At 36.8% G+C, this 20,232-nt stretch overlaps 1 protein-coding gene across 1 annotated transcript in view; it reads left to right on the forward strand.

Annotated features, from left to right (window-relative positions):
- Positions 1 to 7,263: 7,263 nt before the first annotated feature.
- trabd2a (TraB domain containing 2A) overlaps positions 7,264 to 20,232 on the forward strand; it is a 52,409-nt gene continuing 39,440 nt past the window's right edge. Inside the window, exons 1-2 of the mRNA XM_028024577.1 lie at positions 7,264 to 7,910; positions 9,396 to 9,956. Coding sequence (XP_027880378.1) covers positions 7,806 to 7,910; positions 9,396 to 9,956 — 666 coding nt within the window. The 5' untranslated portion in view covers positions 7,264 to 7,805. The remainder of the gene's footprint in view (positions 7,911 to 9,395; positions 9,957 to 20,232) is intronic.

Below are 20,232 nucleotides of genomic sequence, written 5' to 3' on the forward strand. Positions count from 1 at the left end.
CTGGCCTCTGTATCAAAAACACAGTGGTCACAAATTGGTCTTTGAATAGAATATCAGCACAAAACTACCTCACCAAGCACAAAATCAAACAGATGTTAGGTCCCTCTGTAGAAAACTCTGGAAAACCCTGTAGAGTGAGCAAGTGGCGGCCTAGAGAAAGAAATAGTCAAAGATATTTCTCCCATGGACTAGTTCTAGTTCTAGTTGCAAAAATTTGACTGACAGCAGAGGTTTCAGTTACAACAATTATTTCTTAACATATTTTTCCCCCACAAACACGATATAAATAGATAAACTTGTTACAGCTTACATGTCTTTTATATATACATATATATATATATATATATATATATATATATATAAGAACCTGATTCTAAAATAGAGAGTTTGAGTGTGAGCACAAAAATATATATAAATAGGTATTATGCAGGCATATAAACTAAATAGACATTAAATGGAATAATTGCACCAATTATGTTGCACAATGACCAGAAGTGGTTTGAAATAAAAGATTAATTAATTTTCTGCCTTTTTACCCATCTTTCCTAGGGGTGTCATTAACTATGGCCAACACTGTATAACTAAGCCACGTTTGTAGCCAGCTGGAATTAGCGAGACCAATGTCCTCTTACTGAGCCAGGCAGTTTATTTGGAGGGAATGAAGAGGTATTCTATTACTATATGATTTCTGAAAATCAAATGCCTTTTAGACAGCCTTTTAATGTTTATAACTGGGTGAAAACAGCTGGATCCATGTAATCATAATCAGACCTATGTCTGAGCACCAAAACCACATTATGGTGTTCTGGTATTTTGCATGATATAAAACTGATCTGTCTGGTTTTGTAACAATTGTCTGTATGCTTCAAGCCTGAATGCAACCGTGTTACAGTTTTTTGTCCTGGTTTAGCTGTAATAAACCGGCTGTTGGAAAGCTGGATTTCTCATATGACTTAGGTCAGTAAGCATGGGGGAAACAAATCTTTTTGAGAGTGAATTGATAAGTGAAACTTAGTCTATTAAATCTTTTTCTTTTACCTCTACATTTCATGTCAATTTCAAGAAGTTTTAAGCAGAATTGTTACATTTTTACAACTTCTGGCTGTAGTTTCTGAAAACTACAGTTAATCTGACCAAAATGGCCTGTAGAGCAAGTTGCCGACGGACGAGTCATGTTGATTTTGAGGAAGTTCTATTCAACTGTCCTTCGATTTCTACTGTACTCAGTCTGATAGGTCAACTGTTTAGCGTGACAAAGGATATTGTTTGGTATCAGGAGGAGCCCCACAATAACTCAGGAAGACTGAAAAGATGTAGTAAGAAGCATATGGAGTATGCTCGAGGACAAGACAGAAGTATTGGTAGCTCATATGTGCATGTCAAATATGACTAAACGTACTCCAAGTGCTTCCAGAAATTTCACCGTCTCAATGGCTACTTTGACTGTGTGCCTTGATGGAAGAAGTAGCGTCGTCATATCAGACACACAACACTGCAGGGGGGAAACCAGAATTGTCTTCACTGTGCTTGAAAAGTTAATGTTCCCAAATAGTCCATTTCCGTTACTTAGAGCCGCACGGTGGAACAATTAACAGAATAGGAAATCCAATTTCCCATAAACTAATTTATTCTTTAATAATGTTCCTACAAAACATTATTGGTCATATTTAAATTGATTTATTTTAAATGGATTGTTTGGGATAACTGTTAGACAATTCCCCTGACTCTGTAAACGTACTTAAACTAAAGGTTGGATTTTTCCAAATTTGTCATAGTTAAGTAGTCCGACTGATAAATGATAAATGCATCTTAAAATCTTTAACAGTGATGGCAAACATGCTCAACACAGTATGATTAAATAAATTATTTTATTGACCGGGCTGCACAGTGGCACAGTTGGTAGCACTGTTGCCTTGCAGCACTGTTGCCTTGGGTTCAATTCCCAGCCCAGGGTTTTTCTGCATGGAGTTTGCATGTTCTACTTGTGCATGCGTAGGTTTTCTCCGGGTACTACGGCTTCCTCCCACAGTCCAAAAACATGGCTGTCAGGTAAATTGGTCTCTCTAAATTCTCTCTAGGTGTGTGCACATGGTTGTTTGTCCTGTATGTCTCTGTGTTGCCTTGCAACAGACTGGCGACCTATCCAGGGTGTACCCTGCCTCTCACCCGAAACGTTCGCTGGGGATAGGCACCAGCACCCCTCCAGACCCCAGTAAATGGTAAATGGACTGAACTTATATAGCGCTTTTCCAGTCATTTTGACCACTCAAAGCGCATTACACTAGAGTCACATTCACCCAGTTGCACTCACAAATACACACATTTATACACCGATACGCAGATCGGTAGGCAATTTGGGGTTAAGTGCCTTGCCTTGTTAAGAAGTGGGAATCGAACCTACAACCTTCCGATCGCAAGACGACTACTCTACCAAAGAGTGTACAGAAAATGGATGGATGGATTCTATTGACCATATTTATAACTTGTCCGTTATCCTGCAATAGCTAGCCCCGCCCACTTCATCACAACCCTCCGGGGCTGACTACTGACCAGTTCTCTGTCTAACAGGTCCGGAAAATCTCTAAGACCTGGGTATTACCCTAAATGAGATCTATAGGAGATAATCTATTCAAACTGGTGTCGAAAGCGATTCGTCTAGCTCTAACTACCTCCAATCCAGAAGTTACGACCCTTTTCAGTTAAGGAACAGTCAGCTGAGTAGCCCTCACAGCTGCATAATTCCAATAACCACTCCTGTTAACGGTAGCTCGCTTTCTAAAATATAACTTGCTCTTGGAACCGGCTAGATTAAATTTAGTGACTTGGATGTAAGTCCCTAGGTCATTATTTTACTCTCGCCAAAGGAAATTATGAAGCCTCCTCTTTACTAGAACCATGTACCTTAGTTTTACCTTTATTAAAAGAACTGAAAAATGATTAAATGACTCAATTAATTCCAATGTCCACCAACCTCATTAGAATTTTAGAGTAAGAATTTATTAAGCAAGCTTGAGCAGGGATATGTGACATACAAATCAATAATCAATTGTATATAATTCAAGAGCAGTGTAATAAGATCAATATGTTCAATCATACCCTCCTGTCTCTTTCCCTAACCTATGTCGCAGATTCTGAGATAGCTTTTTAGGAAGCGAATTCAACTCATACCCAGTTGGTGGTGGATCTTTAGCAACAGGAACGTCCGAAAACCTTGGTCTGGGTCTTTATCCTCTATGTGGAAAAATCCTCTTTAGAATAGAAGCAAAGTAGAGAGGGCTCAATTGCTTTTGAAAACCCAACTCTTTATCCCTCCGGGACCTTTGTCTTTTCTCCAAGTCTGTTGCAATGTTTGGGTTGAGGTAAGACCGACGATCGAATCAGGAACCCGGGTTGGACGATTGGAACTTGTCTCCCTTTGGCGGCACGAAGCTTCAGCTTTTCCCGTGGCTCCAGGGTGTGGTCCGCTGTTGTTTCCTCGATCTGCTTCTTCGTGTTAGCTCTACTTCGGTGCCGCAGACAAAGAACAAGAACTTCTCCTTTTCCGTCTGCTTTTATACAGTTCTCTGCCATGTATGTGTATGGGGAGTGTTAGTTGACGTGGTTTCCTGAACATCTGCTGATTTCACGGAAACCCCCGTCGGCCCCTCCTGTCTGCTGGCTGGGATGGAAAGTCCCGTTCTTTCCTCAGCGTGTTGATCTTAGCCAACCATACCGCTCCACCCATCCTGTGCGTCTGGCCATCTGTTCAGAACTGCTTGCGACAGCAGTAACTCACAACTTCCCCTTCTCTTTTTACTCACCCTTTACTCTGATTAACTATTAAACACAGTCAAATATTAAAACTATGTGCTGATTTCCATTAAGCATTAATCATAAGCATTAATCACCTCTTTCACTTATTATAAATCATCAAACCTTAATCATTTCATTGTTGTTATGTCATTACAGAGCATGATTCGTACACTTCAGAATCATTCAGTGATTACTTACACACAGTCATTTTACCTATTGTAGTCATACATGTCCAACTTAATCACTTTAAATCAAAACACAAGATTGCTTTATTTCTTTCAGGCCTTCATGCACCTTTTTCTGCGTGTACCTGGATAGATCTCAAACCTCATACCAGTTTTCTTGACAAACTTTAAGAGTGACTTTGGATATCTTCACTTTGTCACAGAAAAGGCTACAATTTTATTTTTGTCACAATGTTATTTTCAGGGACCAATTAAAAAGACAGCAGTAGGACTCACCACACAGGATAAAAGACATTCACCACACAGTGTTTATAGGATGACAAATATGTAGTCATTTTCATATTGCAGAATCCTGTTGACTATTCTTCTACTGAGGCAGAAAAAGATATTTGCTAGGGAACACTTGGAAAACCCTCCTCCTGTTTGATGTTCCAATGTGAAAATGTACAGCACTATGGAAAGCAGTTTTGACATAGGAAACAACTGCAAAGGCTTCATTTAAAATATTTTATTTTAAAGTTATTACAAGAATTAAATAAATTAATGCGATTTTGCTGCCATTTTCTCAAAAATACAAACTAATTTTGGTTTACGTGTCTTAAGTAAGCCTAAATTTGATCACTAACATTCATACGTATACAGCCATCCCAGCAAAACATAAGATAAAATTATTTTTTTCTTTTATTATTCATCGGCCTTTCAATAATCTAAGTTTAGTTTAAGATTTAAAGATAGTTCATTGGGTCAAAGCTCACTAATAGTCTCATTTTTCTTCATAGATTTTCTTTGGTCAAGGAATTATGAGCCACAAACCAAACCCTGAGTGAAAAGTAAAGCATAAGGTTTTGCTTCTCTGTAGTCCAGAATCATACATGATATTTGTGAATAAAACATCCATCAGCAGGTCCTCCATCAAACCGTACTGCCTATGATTCTTAACAGAGCATGAGGAGGATGACAGAGCCGCCTGACAGAGGAGATGAAGACCAGGTGCGCGTTTGTAGCAGTAGATGCACAGATGGTCATCTTTTAATCCTGAACAGCATAGGAAAAAAAAAGACCATCATCAACACACTTGTACATTTTTGTAGTTCTGTTTTTTGTGTGAGCTTCTAACAGCTGCTATGAATTAACTTGGCATGCAGTGTCTTCAAAAACTATAGACTACTATTTTGTTTTATGTCTTTCTACTTCTAATGTTTCAACATACAGTATTGCAGATGTACAAGTCAAAAGGTATCTCTGCTGTGATAGCAGTCACTGTTCACTTATTGGAAAAATTTGCAAAAAGCCTTAAATAAATGTATCATATACTGTATTTCTGTAGCATTTGCTGCCACTCTCCCACAAATCGTCATTACCTTTCCTACCATCCACCTCACTGTGTGTGTTGATGAGATACACTTGGGTTCTTGTCCAGCCTTGTTAGATTAGATGAGAAGCCGCTTTTGTGATGTCATTTCCTGACACACATCTGCTTTTCTAAACTGATGCGTTCTCTCGTTTTTTTCCATTTTGAAGAATAGTTGGCAGAGGCAGGCCTCCAAAATTGCTTCAGATAAATATATTTAGGTTGTGGCTTATTTTCTTTAGCACCAATAATTTAAAAAAATATATAAATAATAATAATCATCATCATCATCAATGTTGGACTTATTATTTTTGCCTTGCTTACTCAATGACAGCAGTTAAAAGTTGCATTTCTAACTTTTTTAAAAAATATGAGAATATGTTGCTGCAGAATAAGTAAATAAATGATTGTTACATATTTTTATAAGGGCATCATATAAATGTGGAGAGGGTTGCAACACAGAAAGTAAAGGACCAATTTCTTAATCAATAAAGTAATTATATTTCTTATGTTTAAAAACCAACCCTTTTATTTTTAAATTGTATTTTTATCCATAAAGAAGTCAAGTGTCCAGAGACCATTTCTGGACAAAACGTTTAGATTTTTAATCCATAAACTGGTGATAGATAATAATACTGCAGTAAAAGACATTAATTTTAGGACTTTTTAAACAATCTATTAGGGGACCAACATAGTATATTTGAAAAGAATAGCAATGGATTTTAGCAAAGTTTTATGTGATAAGGAAACAGGCAGAGGCACGTAATTGTGTTTCCCATTTTGAAGAGCAGCCACAAGAACAAGTATTTATATCCCAAGACAAAGGACTACTAACACAAACATTTCACATGATGCATGGGGAATGGACCATATAGCACAAAACATTTAGTAAACACAACTTTCCTTTTCTTCCCTCACCATATATATTCTACTTTATTTTATGTTACATTTTTTTCAGTCATATATTGATTTAAATTTATGCTAGAAAAACGGTTCACCCCATAGCATTTGGACACTAGGTGGCACTTTACCTGGTAAGATTGGTGTTCAAACACCAGCTGATGTAATCAGGTGTGCTCATTATAACTATTGTTTTTAATTTAATTATAGGGATAATTCAAAATAAATTAAAACGTACAATAAGAGGTAGTCATCTAGAGTATGCAAAAATTGAGAATAGACTAACATCGCTGGTATGTTGATGGCATTTTAAAAGTGACATTTTTTTCCATAATTGGTCAAACTAATTTGGGTGTGCTGAATAATTTCACGTTAGCAACTCGCTGTGTGTTTATTCATACATCTGACGTCACTGCCCCTCAATGATCTAAGGCCATTTTTCTAATAAGAAACATATTGCTCATCTGGTTCTAATCGTATTCCATGAAATCCAAATTCTCAATCAGTGCTAAACCATTGCTTTTAAAGCACATTCTTCAATATATATTTTTTTCTTTTTAATGTTTAAACATCTCATGATTGTGTCCAAAAAAGATGTCCAACATGACGAAGGAGCAGAAGCGTATACCGTCTGAAAAGGTGGATCTTCGTCCTCAGACCCCCAGAATAAAACATTGTCATTGCAGGTTTTCTCATGTTAATAATGCCTGTAGTTTGTAAGTAATCCCCGGGATTTTCTGTCACCCATGATTGTCTTGGCCCTCCTGGGGTCACAACAAGAGATCAGTCTAATTTGGAATAACTTGCCAATATTGGTGTTGATTAAACCAAGGGGAAATGCAAAATATGTGGACAATGCGCTTGTGGTGTGTTTACATAGTTTATATGAATGATGCGCACAAGGTGATGTTTAATCAGATTATTGCCTCTGAGAGTGTGCGTGTGTGTGAGAGAGGGTGGAATGGGGGTTGTGATGGTGGGATTATGCGGGTAAACTAAGGGGGTAGTGGAGCTGCGTGCTCTCACACTGACACAGAGACGCACAAACGTTGAGCAGCGAGCCTGCAGCGCAAACTGCAAAGAAGTTGGGTCTAAGAACTTTTCTCACTTACTTTGGGCTTGCAACCGAACAGTTGCAACACAGACTTTTACTTTGTATATTTTAAACTTCGAATCGCGTACTCAATTCGGACCTGTTGGATCAAACTCACTTGCAACTTCTGCCTGTGATCAAATTGTCTTTCAAAAGAAACATTACAGAGCTTTTTAGAAGTGAAGAAATCTGCTTATAGCGGAGCGGTGGAAGGATGATCTGACCCTGCGTTAAAGCCCCGGAGGATATCTCTCTTCCCTCACCCAGAACAACACGTGAAACGGCAACAGAAGCAGCAGCGTCCAGGAGGCTTCAGTCAACATGACCATGTCCGGCGGTTTTGTCGGATACTTGTCAGCTCATTTTACGTGACCGCATGGTGCCGGGGCTGCGGAAATAAAGGACCGCTCTCCATGTATGCTGGAGAAATAAACAGAGCTGTTGCAAACACGTTGTTGGAGCTGTCTTGGGCAAGTTTGCTACAATGCAGGGCACTTTGGGCGCATTCATTCAGTCCTGTCTCATCCTGCTAGTACGTGCAGACCAGTGGAGGTTGAAGGATTCCTCCAGCTGCGAGTTAAATAGGAAGGTAAGTGTTTTATAACATGAATTAGTTAGTCCTCCTTGACTATAATTATTCATTATTTTTTTTATTCCAAATGTTGTTTGCATTGTATGAACTTTTAATATTTTGTTTACTCATCACATTAGACGTGCAAGAAAATCTGAGTAGCCTAAGAATAATTATAACAAAGACTGCTAAAGTACAAATTCAGTGGCTTGCAAAACTTTTGCACTATTTAAGTCACATAAAGCAATGCAATTTTATGGGTATTTGATGTGATTGTTCAAGACAAAGTATTTCATCTAGTGCAAAGAATATTATAAAACAAAATAAAAATAGTGTATATATGCATTTAGCCTCCATTACTCTATATAGTAACACATCTAAACACTGTGATTAAAAAGTTGCACTGCACTTCATGCTAAGCATATGCTATCTCCATAGTGAAACATGGTGTTGGCAGCATGATGCTGTGTGGTTGCTTATTTTCTGTGGGTGACGCGAAATTGGTAAGAGTTGATTTAATTGAGATTGTGGTAATGATATGTTAGATTTATCTCTGAGGAATAACACCACAACTGAGTTGAGTAAGTTCTAGTTGCAAGTGGGAAAATATGGGAATTTGCTATTTGTTGTAGTGGTAACTTTCATTAAAAGCCAAAAACTATGTTTTTTTTCTTCCATGTTATATGTTCACAAAGTAAATGAACATTTATGAAAGTTACATAGTAAATTTATTGAGCTACACGCTGTCAGAATTACAAGTATATAACTAAAGCCTGCAGTTCTCATCACATTTTACATGTGTGGCAGCCAACTTTCAAAGACATACGGCCAGTGCAAAGGGAGCGCAATTTTTGTGGTCAGTGTTGTGTCAGTTGAGATACTTAAATACATTATGCTGTAATTATTAGCCTTGAGGAAACAGGTTTCAAATTAAGACGTCTTTTTCTCTATTTCTAATTATTTTATCTGCTCTTTGCTGATTACCCATTAGTCACTTTAACAGTAAGTCTGTTTTTGCACAGTTTCCTTGACCTTTCAGGGAGTTTTATTCAGTGGCAACAGGAAGGCAAAACATTATGGGCAACAGCCCTTTAGTCAGACAATTACCCACATGTGTATTGTTTCTTTGGCACCCGGCTTCTAAGTGGCCTGTTAAAAAGTCATTATCAGTCTGTTAGCAGACTAACAGGCAGACAAAGAGGTTCTAGGTGTCAGACAATTTCGGTGTTGGTTGTAAAGTAATTGCAAATTCAAACCTTGCCTCTCTTATAGAATTTATGTGTTCCTAACTTACATTTGAGAACCTCGTAAATTAATTGGCCAATGTGAAATGGCATCAAGTTTAATGACCAGGAACTACTGAATCCAGTTCACATATATCTGGGGATTTATTTCCACATTGAATATTTTGAATTTATTCCTATGAAAAGGCATAAAATAAATGGTTTGTCGCATTGTGTACAAATTGAAAACATCAACATATATTTTTCATTTTTCCCTCAGCAAGCTGACCTAAACTCCTTTCTCTGGACAATCAAACGGGATCCCCCTTCCTATTTTTATGGTACAATCCATGTTCCCTACACCCGTGTTTGGGACTTCATCCCTGAAAATTCCAAGCAAGCCTTCCAGGAGAGCAACATTGTTTACTTTGAGCTGGACCTGACTGACCCGTACACCATCTCGGCCCTGACCAGCTGTCAGCTGCTCCCCCATGGGGAAAACCTACAGGATGTCCTACCAAGAGACATCTACAAGAGACTTAAAAGACACCTTGAGTACGTAAAACTGATGATGCCCTCTTGGATGACCCCTGATCAAAGAGGGAAGGGACTCTACGCTGACTACCTCTTTAATGCAATAGCTGGGAATTGGGAAAGGAAGCGTCCTGTGTGGGTGATGCTGATGGTGAACTCGTTAACTGAGGCAGACATCAAGACGCGAGGGGTGCCTGTCCTGGACCTGTACTTGGCCCAGGAGGCGGAGAGGATGAGGAAAAGAACAGGAGCAGTGGAAAAGGTGGAGGAACAATGCCATCCACTCAACGGTCTCAATTTCTCTCAGGTGAGTTTGATACTTTCTGAGCGTTGACTTTAAAGCTACTTCTCCTGAACATGCATGTCTTTAGCAGAGTGAATATTTAGGACTATGTTGTTCATCTTACAAAGGATAGATCTCTTTAAGACATGCTTGCATTTATTCTTTATATAATGTACACAGACCTTTAAGAAATTGAAAAAAGCCTTAAAAGTGTAACTGAGCTGAATGTGTTTTGCTAATAAAACCACCATTATAGAAGGAGATCTCTTTAATTGGCTTCTTGAGTAGATGAGGAAAAAGGTGAAATTGACAGGGGAGTATAAAACCACAGCTGAATTGAAAGCTCAAAACAATAAAACTGTGTAACTTTGCTTTTGCCTTCCTGTTATCTGCTGAGAGTTGATCTCTCAACCTAAATGAATCTCACACATTTAGTAAAAAGTACAATTTCTTTTTTTAATTTGCGTCTTTCATCCACGTGTTCCATCTAAGTTCATTTTTAAACAGCTCACTGATACAGAAAGCAGATAAGCTTAAGATTTCCTCCCTCAGTAACAACTTTCTTTCATGTGCGTTTTTGTTATAGCCAACAAAACTGTACCTCGTACCCAAAGTACCTGGTAGCACCAATAAATGAGTCATTCACTGATGTGAACAAAATATATATTTTTTCCTTTCTCTTGAGCTCCTTATTCAAAAAACCTTCAAAAACAAATAATTGACTGATTCTGTTCACCAGATGATTTGTCTGTGCATCACTATTTATACACCCGAATGTGTTGTCAAGCATGCTGAAACAGTATTGACAATTAAGTATAAAGCACTGAACACATCAGCTTCATTAGTTTTATCTTAATTCAATTGATGTATTTTTTCATCATAATTAATAAGCATACATTGTGTTATATTCTTATTCATTAAAACACATATGTAATTACAGGTCTTTCTCATTTCACTTAATTGTGGAGATTATATATTGTGCCTGTTGAAATGTAACTATTAAATCAATCTCTTGCTCATATTGAAAAAAACAAAACAAAATAATAGTTAAGTCTGAAAACTGATGCAGATCAGATGAGAGTATAGACAGACAAATCCAACAAAGGCTGTTTTTCGTATTATTAAAGTGGTAGAAAGTGTGCTGTTAATAATCAGTTGTACAAACATTCAACAACTTGCTCCCTTATGTTCTTTAGTATTAAGTAAAAATTGATCCTAACAACTCCAGTCAGAACCACAGAAAAGCAGCCTTGTTCCTCAGATGGCTACACTTAAGTACCCTTGACTACCTGTCTGTCTGTTACTCTGTGCCCTTGTGACCTTCTCAGGCTTTATAAACATATTTCAGTGGTAGCCATCACTATGAAATCATGTTCCATATTACTGAGGAGTTTCTGCTGTGATGGTCATGAGTTAAGGAGTTACTGCTGGCCATTTAGCACAACACCTAAAAGATTCGAATAGCATTATTTTAAAGTAGATCTTACTGGACCCTCAACAGTGCAGTATAATCCTTCAGAGATAAAATCAGAAATAGAGATCTTGTTGAAATTTTGCACAGCTTTTTGAATGGATGTAATTTCTTCCATGGGGAAAAAGTTTATGATCCAAATAGTCTTAGATGAAACGTTAGAAACATCCTCACTGATCTTTATCTAACAAGCTTTTTTAGATTAGTAATGTACAAAAAAATTCAAATGTCATTTGTATTTATTTATTTATTTTTTTTTACCAATTTTCTTCAAAGGGTTTGTGTGTTTTGTTATGTTGACACATGAGACTGGCTATTAGAAGTATAACTCGGGTTAATAGAGATTGCCAGCAGAAAAAAAAGAACATACCTTGCATCATCATTGCATTTGCTCCAATAAGGCATACAAAGTTCCTCAGGCTCAACAATAAATTTCACTACCACATAACAAGCCTCTGTCCTAACGCTGCATAAAAATACGGCACAGCTTGAAACTTCACAATATTCACACTCAGTTTCCATCTTATTACCAGCAGCTCAGCAGACACATTCACCCTGCTGTCTCTATATTCCAGTAAACCTCTATCTCCCTCTTTCATATTATAGTTGAAAGGGCCAGTTCCATTAAAAGCCTTTTGGTTTAACTCAACTGTAAAACGTCTGTGCAGAGAGTGATGAGTGACAGACATGCTTGGTGAAAAGGTATTGCCCCATCGTCATTCTTGACTGAAACAAAACGTTTTATCAGGCTGCAAAGAAAGAGAGGGAAGCCCCATTTCTACATTTTTATAGCCTCTGATATGTTTTTACTGGCTAAAAATGAAAAATGAAAATATTTGACACTCTTAAAAACACATGGGTGCGTTAAGGATATATCTAGAATTATATCATGCCTAGTTACATAGCTGGGTTATGATGTGCAATTAAAAAAAAAATTGGGGCCACTATTGAACCATAATTTGTTATTTTTTGCAAAACATCAACAAAAATCTGCATAGTTGGTTAGATAATCACTTCATAGCTGAGTTAGATTTCCACACTTGGCAATTCCTTTCCATTTTCCTTTAGGGTTCTGAAATAAAGTTCTGACAAAGTTTTAGACAAGCTGGCCCTGTAGTTATGTTTCATTTTTATATTTTCATGTACAGCACCCACTTAAAGTGAGCTTAAGATATGGAAAGTAAAGGGCATATATCACAAATTTTGCAGTTGTCTTCAGGCTTATTTCAAAAAGCATGACAGAAAGGCAGCTGTGAACACAACTTTTGTACTCGCATTACGTCTGGGACAGGGGGTTTCAAAGTGTGGGAGAGCTAGCCTTCCCTTCAGAAAGCAAATAAACAACTGAAAATCTTAACCATAAATAATCATGGTCATACTTCCTACTTTTTTATTTTCCTTGGCCCAGACTCTGTCTCCTTACTTACCATACCTTTAGGTAGTTAAAATCTATCCATTTTGTTTTTGGCATTGTCATGGTGAAGTTGGCTAAATGTTCGCAGTTACTTTTGGTGCTTAATTTTTTTCCCCTCATGTCGTGCTCCTCCTGAAGTGCTCTGGCGCCCCTTATGGGGTTAGGGGATGACACCCCACACTTTGAAAAGCCTTGGTTTAAAACATCTACTTTTGCACTATTATATAAAATTGCAGACACTAAAGACAAAATAGTGAAAGCAATGTAAGCTACTAAGACGACAATTTCTATGGCAATGTATCTGTTGAAGAGCAGAAAGTGAGAATAAATGTCATCTGAGCCCAGTAGCTTGGAGAAATCAGCACCTCATTAGGCATTTAAAATTTCTCAGTTGTGAGCCCAGTGTGCTTGTATTTCATCATCGTGATTAAAGGACGTCTGTGACAAAAACTCAGCTTTCAGATTAAATGTTGCAATTTCTGCTCTTGTTCTGACTATCGTTGTTACTCTGATATGCCTATGTGTCAGCACTCCAATTACTCTAAACAATTACACCACAAAAAAAGCCTATTTTATTTTCTCAAACTATGACAAACAGTGTTTGTCAGAGTGTCACTTTTCTACACAAAGCCCATTCCTTGTTTAGGTAAAGCTGCACTACAGTAGTCAAAATGTTATTCTGAACAGACCATCTGTCACCACGCTTGCACTCTGTAATTCTTTCTACAGTTAGTCTCCCAATGGTAAAACGTCATTAGCAGCTAATTCTGTCTAGAGGTTGATAGAAAAGAAGGAAAAATACTCAGACAGTATGTGTACATCAAATATGAAAGAATAAAAACTGATTCTTTGCTTAAGTTAATTATTGTTGGGTAAACATACGTGAGTGGTCATTTATTTTTCAATCATGCCATCTCCATACATCAACATACCTTTTGCAACAGTTTAAAAATAAAAACCACATACAAAGCAATACTTTCTGGCCTAAGAAACCTTTCCCTCACAAACAATACTCATAGAAGCCTCAGGGTTGCTGATTCCCTGCTCCAGTTATCTACCCCTGTTGTAGAATTAACTGTCGGAGTCTTGAGTTGGTCCTCTTCCTCCTTATTCAAGAATTTATCGTTTTATAATCTTGAATCTTAGAAGCTATTTTTTGTGGGCTTGGCGAAATCTCTTGTTTTCACTTCTTGACCTCCACGAAGCTCACCGATGTTTCTTATGTAAATGATCTTAGCTTCAAAACCACTCACTACATCCTTTTATTCTGGATGTTGAGTAACTGTTGGGACGTTCCTTCAATATATTCAAATATGAAACATCTTCTTTGTCAAGAAAACAGTTCATTTTATGATGCCCGTGTAAGATTTCTCAATGGCACTGCGACACACTTTGTCATCATCTATATATAGAAGTGCAGGTATGGCTCTATGGGCATGATTCAAAATGTTCAATTTCAAAAACTGAGCTTTATAAATGACTTGCATTCACTAAAATCCTATGATTTCTTTCTGTTAATTTCAGATTTTTCAGGCAGATGTACATGGTGCAAAGCAATTCTCTTCCTTCATCAGTTGGCAACATAATATTTTTCAGGTTTTATCACTATTAATGTTAATCGTTTTGAGTCAGTTAAAAATATTGTATATTACATTCTATCAAAGGGACATGCAGGACTGAGTTTAGAAGCCTAATTTATTTTTTCTTTCATAAAACCTGACTTAACTCATCACTGATCTTAGATGAACATTTCATTGTTTTGGATCATCACTGTCCTAACTTAGAGTAAAAATGGCCCAAAATATTTAGATTTAGAGGTGAATTTTTAATCATGTCTTCAACTACATAATTTCATTGGTTTAAAAGTGAGCGGTATTGCCTTTCGAAGTGATGTGTTAATTTAGGCGTTTGCTTGTCAATACAAATTAAGCCCATTTAGCTCATTATTACCAAAGCACAAAGATTTTTACTTTCTTTAGTCAGTTCTCTAATCTGGCTAAGCATGACTGCTCTTATTATTGGATAGTGCCCTCTGTCTTTTGAAGAGTGGGCTCAGCCTCGCCCATTACACTAAGTGAGCTTTTCCAGGACAACAATGGCTGCATGAAGGCCTGCTTTCTCTGTCACTGTTGTTGGAAACCCACGGGACATTCCACACCTCAGTGGCGCAGACCTGCTAATGAAAGTGTTGTTTCTTTCCTCCCATCACTGGGTGTAATGGTGCATGGAAATGTGATGAATGCAAGTCTCAGTGTAAGTTTGTGAGAGCAAAGAAGGAATGTTTGAAGCCCATTTAGTTCATTCATTACTTGGAGAACAAGGAGAGCTGAGATACCGACTGAGATCAGTAGATGAGGCATTAAAGGAGAAAGGCTTTTCTCCCCCTCCATTAAAGGTATGATGATGTTACCTCTGTTTGACAACCTTGAAACCCCTGTACTTTTTTTTTTTTACTTAAACTGACAGACAACAGGGCTTTTAATCTGCTTGGTCAAACAATGCAAGGTTTGATGAAACTCAAACAAAGCCACGTTTACAGCATGCCATTCTGAAAGAATGCAAAGTATCTGTTTTTAATTAAACAACTACAGGGGCATCTCAAGAAATTAGAATATTATGGAAAAAGTTCAGTATTTTTTATTGCTCATTTCAGAAAGAGAAATGTTCCACATAGATTATGGGCGTCCAACTGTCCTCAAGTTCTAGATGCGTCTCTGCTCTAGCTGACTCAAATGGTGCAGTTACCTCCTCAGCATGTCAAAGTTGTGTAGAGGTCTGCTAATTAAAAATAATTAGATACAGGTGTGTTGAACCAGTGACCACCGCCTTCACGGATACATCATGCAGAGAGTGAAATATTTCAAGCCTTTATTTCTTGAGATTTTGATGAATGTAGCTTGTAAATAATGAAAACCCAAATTTTAGTGTCTGTTCAAATTGTCAATTTTCATTCTATATATAAACCATGTTCATCAAAATTACATAAGATAAATGGTTGAAATATTTCACAACATGTGTAACAAATTTATATGCGTTTTATTTTGTGAAATGAGTGATGAAAATGCTGAATGATTACGATTAAATTTTTTTTTAGATGTGCCTGGCATGTTGTGTGCTGGTATTGCACCTAAATGCAGCACACTGAGACATTTAGTAGATGTTAAAGTTTTAATAAATAATGAAAAAAACAAAAATTCCCCCCCCCAAAAAAAACTACAGAAAAGGCAGGCAGACTGAGCAGAATAATAACAGGAACCAGGAATAACAGGGAAGAAACATGACTAGACATGATTAACAGGTGGAACCAGCAGTGAAAAACTGAAAATGAGTTGTATATATACTGGGGAGGTTGATTACTGAACAAAGACCAGATGGCTGATTAGAAATGAATTGCAGGTGTGATGGGAGAGAACAGAAGGTAGGGGGAGGAGAGAGAGAGAGAGGGAGATACCAAAGGAACATGTTTACATGGACCAATTAGAGTGGCTTGCTTACAAGATGATAATAGTGACTTTCACATTCAACTACAGTAGTTATGTGGAAGATTACTTTTAAAGGACAGCTGCTGCAAAAAGTATTATTTCATGAGTTAGATGCAAACCCTAATTTCAAATCTTTAAATTTCTAATACACTATCAATCATAACAGCCTTTCAAAAATAAATATTGTACTACACTGTTATTCAAACTTTTGCTGCATATTTTTGCAACCAGGCTGTTTGCTACTGCTACATATTTATACAATGTGATTCAGAATGTGATTTTTTCCATCCTCTTCTCCAGAAAATGGTGAACCATTCCTCAAAAATGCATTCCAACTTTGAACATTACTTTTGTTTGTGTACATGACTGAATGGGTAATTGAGTTTGTACAGGAAAAAACAGTATTACACTGTAATAAACAGACTGAGTCAGGAGAGAACTGCTGCCATCCAGACCCTCCATTCAGCAAAAGTCAAGAGCAAAATGCCTGCAATGATGAAATATACAGCATACATTAATGGCCGTGTGACCAAAGATTTGACTAAGGTAGCTATACATTATGACCTGTGCTTGAATTTATTATTCTTATTACAGTATTCTTCAGGCAAAAGCTAAATACACTGCCAAGTAATTGCTTTGGTATAAAAGATACACATTCCTTATTGGGACAAATTATGAATCATGTGGACATTTAAATAGGTAATGCCAAGAAAATATCATCATGTGAGATATTAACGGAAAATGTGTATTTTTCAATACCCAAGAAAACAGATGTTTAGTGGAATAACGCAGTAATTTAAAAACAAAAATTGTACCATACACACCAAGGTTATGTTGATGACTCCTAGTACAGCTGTGTTGTCATTCTCACTGATGTGGTAGGAAATTATTTATCATCTTAGGTCTATATTTACTTCTCTTTTGTCTTATCTGTGGTTATGAGATAATTCATTTTGCATCACACGGCATTTGATCAGTAGAAATAAACTTTCCATGTGTAATTACAGCATGGAGCATATTTGTCCAGTGTGTACTGGCTCATGTAATTGCTGTTTAATATTGTTTGCATGTGTGTATGAATGTTTCCATGCATATGTGCATTTCTGTTCTTCTCTCCAAGAGGTCATGCCTGGGTATGAATGAGTTCTTTCTGTGGTTATGCGTATTTTAATGAGCATATTTAGCTCTATCATTGAATTTCCAACATGTTCTTGCAACTGCCTTTCTCTGTTCTCATGTCACACCAAAGTGCTTTATTTCCTCTCCACTGTTGACCAAACAGTTGCGTATTCTATGTCTGGCATTTCCTTCGACATTATCTGTCCATCTGTCTGGATATGTGACACCAGAGAAAAAGACACGGAGTTCCTCCTAGTTTTACTTTGTACTTTTCCAAAAGGCTTCATATAAACAGAAATAAAATCATTCCACGTGTAATAAATGTCTCTTTTGTGAGCTAAATATGTACCTGCTACTTTTAAAATCAGTGCTTGCTTTTTCAAAATTTGATTGCCATCTATCCATCCATCCACTTTTATCTTAAGAACTTTTGCATAGATGGCATAGATTCATAGAAGTTAGACACGTTCCTCTGAGATTTTGGTACGCAGTATCCTAATTGCAACAGCAGCTGCACACCCATTATGCAAATATTCTGTTCCCCACTGACAATGGACATCAATAACAATATATATGTGGACTGTGGCATGATGGGGTTAGTGGGGTTGTCAAACTCCAGTCCTCAAGGGCTGGTGTCTGCAACTTTTAGATGTGCCTCTGCTGCACCACAGCTGAATGGAATAATTAGGTCCTTAGCACAGCTCTGGAGAACTGATCTACACAAGGAGAAGGTAATTAAGCCATTTCATTCCAGCGTTTCATACCTGTGGCATATCTAAAAACTGTAGGAGACCGGCCCTTGAGGACTCGAGTTTGACACCTGTGTTTAGGATTTTATGTAGAATCAACTTTTTTTAGCACAATCAAGAAGATAGTCAATATAAATTCTAATAATTCAAGCTTTAAGTTTGACCGATAAACCAACCTTTGCAATCTCATGTGTGAAACATTTGTAAGTTTTAGTCTTCCATTTCTTTAAATATTTAGCTTCAGTTTATTTTCAAAATGTTGGGTTTATTTAATCACAGTACCCTTTTCTTTCCCACTGTCAATCTTACGATGGTATATTGATGTCGCAAATTAGATTTTCCATTGCTATGCAGGACGCAGTTTGCGTTCCTTTGTTTTTCCAAGATATTTGATTGAAGGTAGAATCTAATACCACTGGATGGTGCCAATTGTGCGCCAAGAAAAAGGTTTTAGATCCCCAAAAGTACACATAGTAAATGTCTCCCTTGGAGTAGAGAGTGCCTCAGGCTTTTCCTGGTTGTGTAATGCAAGCTCCTGCAGCTCAAAAGGGGATTGAATAGCTTGTTTCTCAGACTTAACACCAGGTCATGAAAATGTGTGCAAGCTCATAGAAGCAATATTGTGCTCATACAAATGTTTCATGGTTTGAGTGACCTACCGAGCAATTAGGCTTTGTAAAACCTGGAATTGCAAAAATAAAAACAAACCAAAATATTGACGATATACAAACAGTTGTGTCACAAACAGGCTTTGAAATATTTAAGCAAGAGAAAGAAAAGTCTATTATATACTTCTCCTAATACAATGTTTCTAAGCACAATCCAATCTTGAATCAAGACTTGCATAAAAATAAAATAATAATAATAATGTCAGCATACAATTATATAAAAATGTAATTTTTCAAAAATATTCAAAATGTCACTTTTCATTTGCATCACTTCTTAACAAAATTTTATATTCAATCCAGAGGTACATATTCTGACTGTTTTACTTTTAAAGTTTAAAGGTTTTGATGTTTTTATGTAATCTGTGAGTTTAGCATGACAGCCAGTGACTAAATTATTGTGTTTTCACTTTACATATTTCTTTGAAGTCTGCACTGTTGACATGTCTGCTTAGTGTTAGTCTCTAAAAAGATTGAAATTCAGTTGCATTCCAGTTCTATCCAAGTTATTCTACAATGCAGTTAAATTATGTTTGCAATACTGACTGCAAAAAAAATAAATAAATGTGTAAGCAAGCCCAGTCAATGGGATTGAATCATTTACTATGCATTAAATGCTTTTCAATACATGCTTGTGGCAACAGTCACTGAATTTCAACTGGCAGCAGACAAATTTGTTTAGCTATAAACTGATTGGGAAAAAAAACTACAAAGTGGTAAACAGCTTTGGTGAGAATAAAGTACACCCCCTGTAAATTATGGGATTTTATGTATTTGATGATATGCTTAAAAAGTTTCCATTTTGACTTAATCTTCATTGTGAATTTTCTTTAGCACTATGGTAATATTATTCTGATCCTTATTTCCTGTCAGGAAGCAGAAAAATATGTTTAACTATCCATACATTTTACTTGCTCATTTCTTTTCAAATTACATTTAGCTCTCTTTATATATTTGAATTAAAAACCAAACATGTATATCATAAAATGACAAGTTTGCTTGAGATGATGAGATGACAGATTGAGATGTCTTTACTTCTTGAGGCTATATAATACTGATTAGACAGATATTACACAATATGTTGCATAGGTTGCAGACATACGAGTATAGAATATCTGTTTCACTAAGTCTAATTTTAAATAAATATTCATCTTCAGCTGTAAATATAAAACTTGGATTCTTAAACATGAACATTTTTGCTGCATGCACACTCTTTCCACTATTATTTCTAATCTTCCATTCATCATCAAAATTATTGAAAAGCAATGTTTGAACAGTTAAATAGCTTTCTAACGATAACCAACCGCTTTGATGTCTTTCAGTCTGGTTTCCGTGCTCACCGCAATACTTAGACTGGCCTCGTCAAAGTGTTTAATGACATCCACATAAATGCAGACAGT

The sequence above is a fragment of the Xiphophorus couchianus genome, chromosome 8 (genome assembly GCF_001444195.1).
Source record: "Xiphophorus couchianus chromosome 8, X_couchianus-1.0, whole genome shotgun sequence".
NCBI classification, from domain to species: domain Eukaryota; kingdom Metazoa; phylum Chordata; class Actinopteri; order Cyprinodontiformes; family Poeciliidae; genus Xiphophorus; species Xiphophorus couchianus.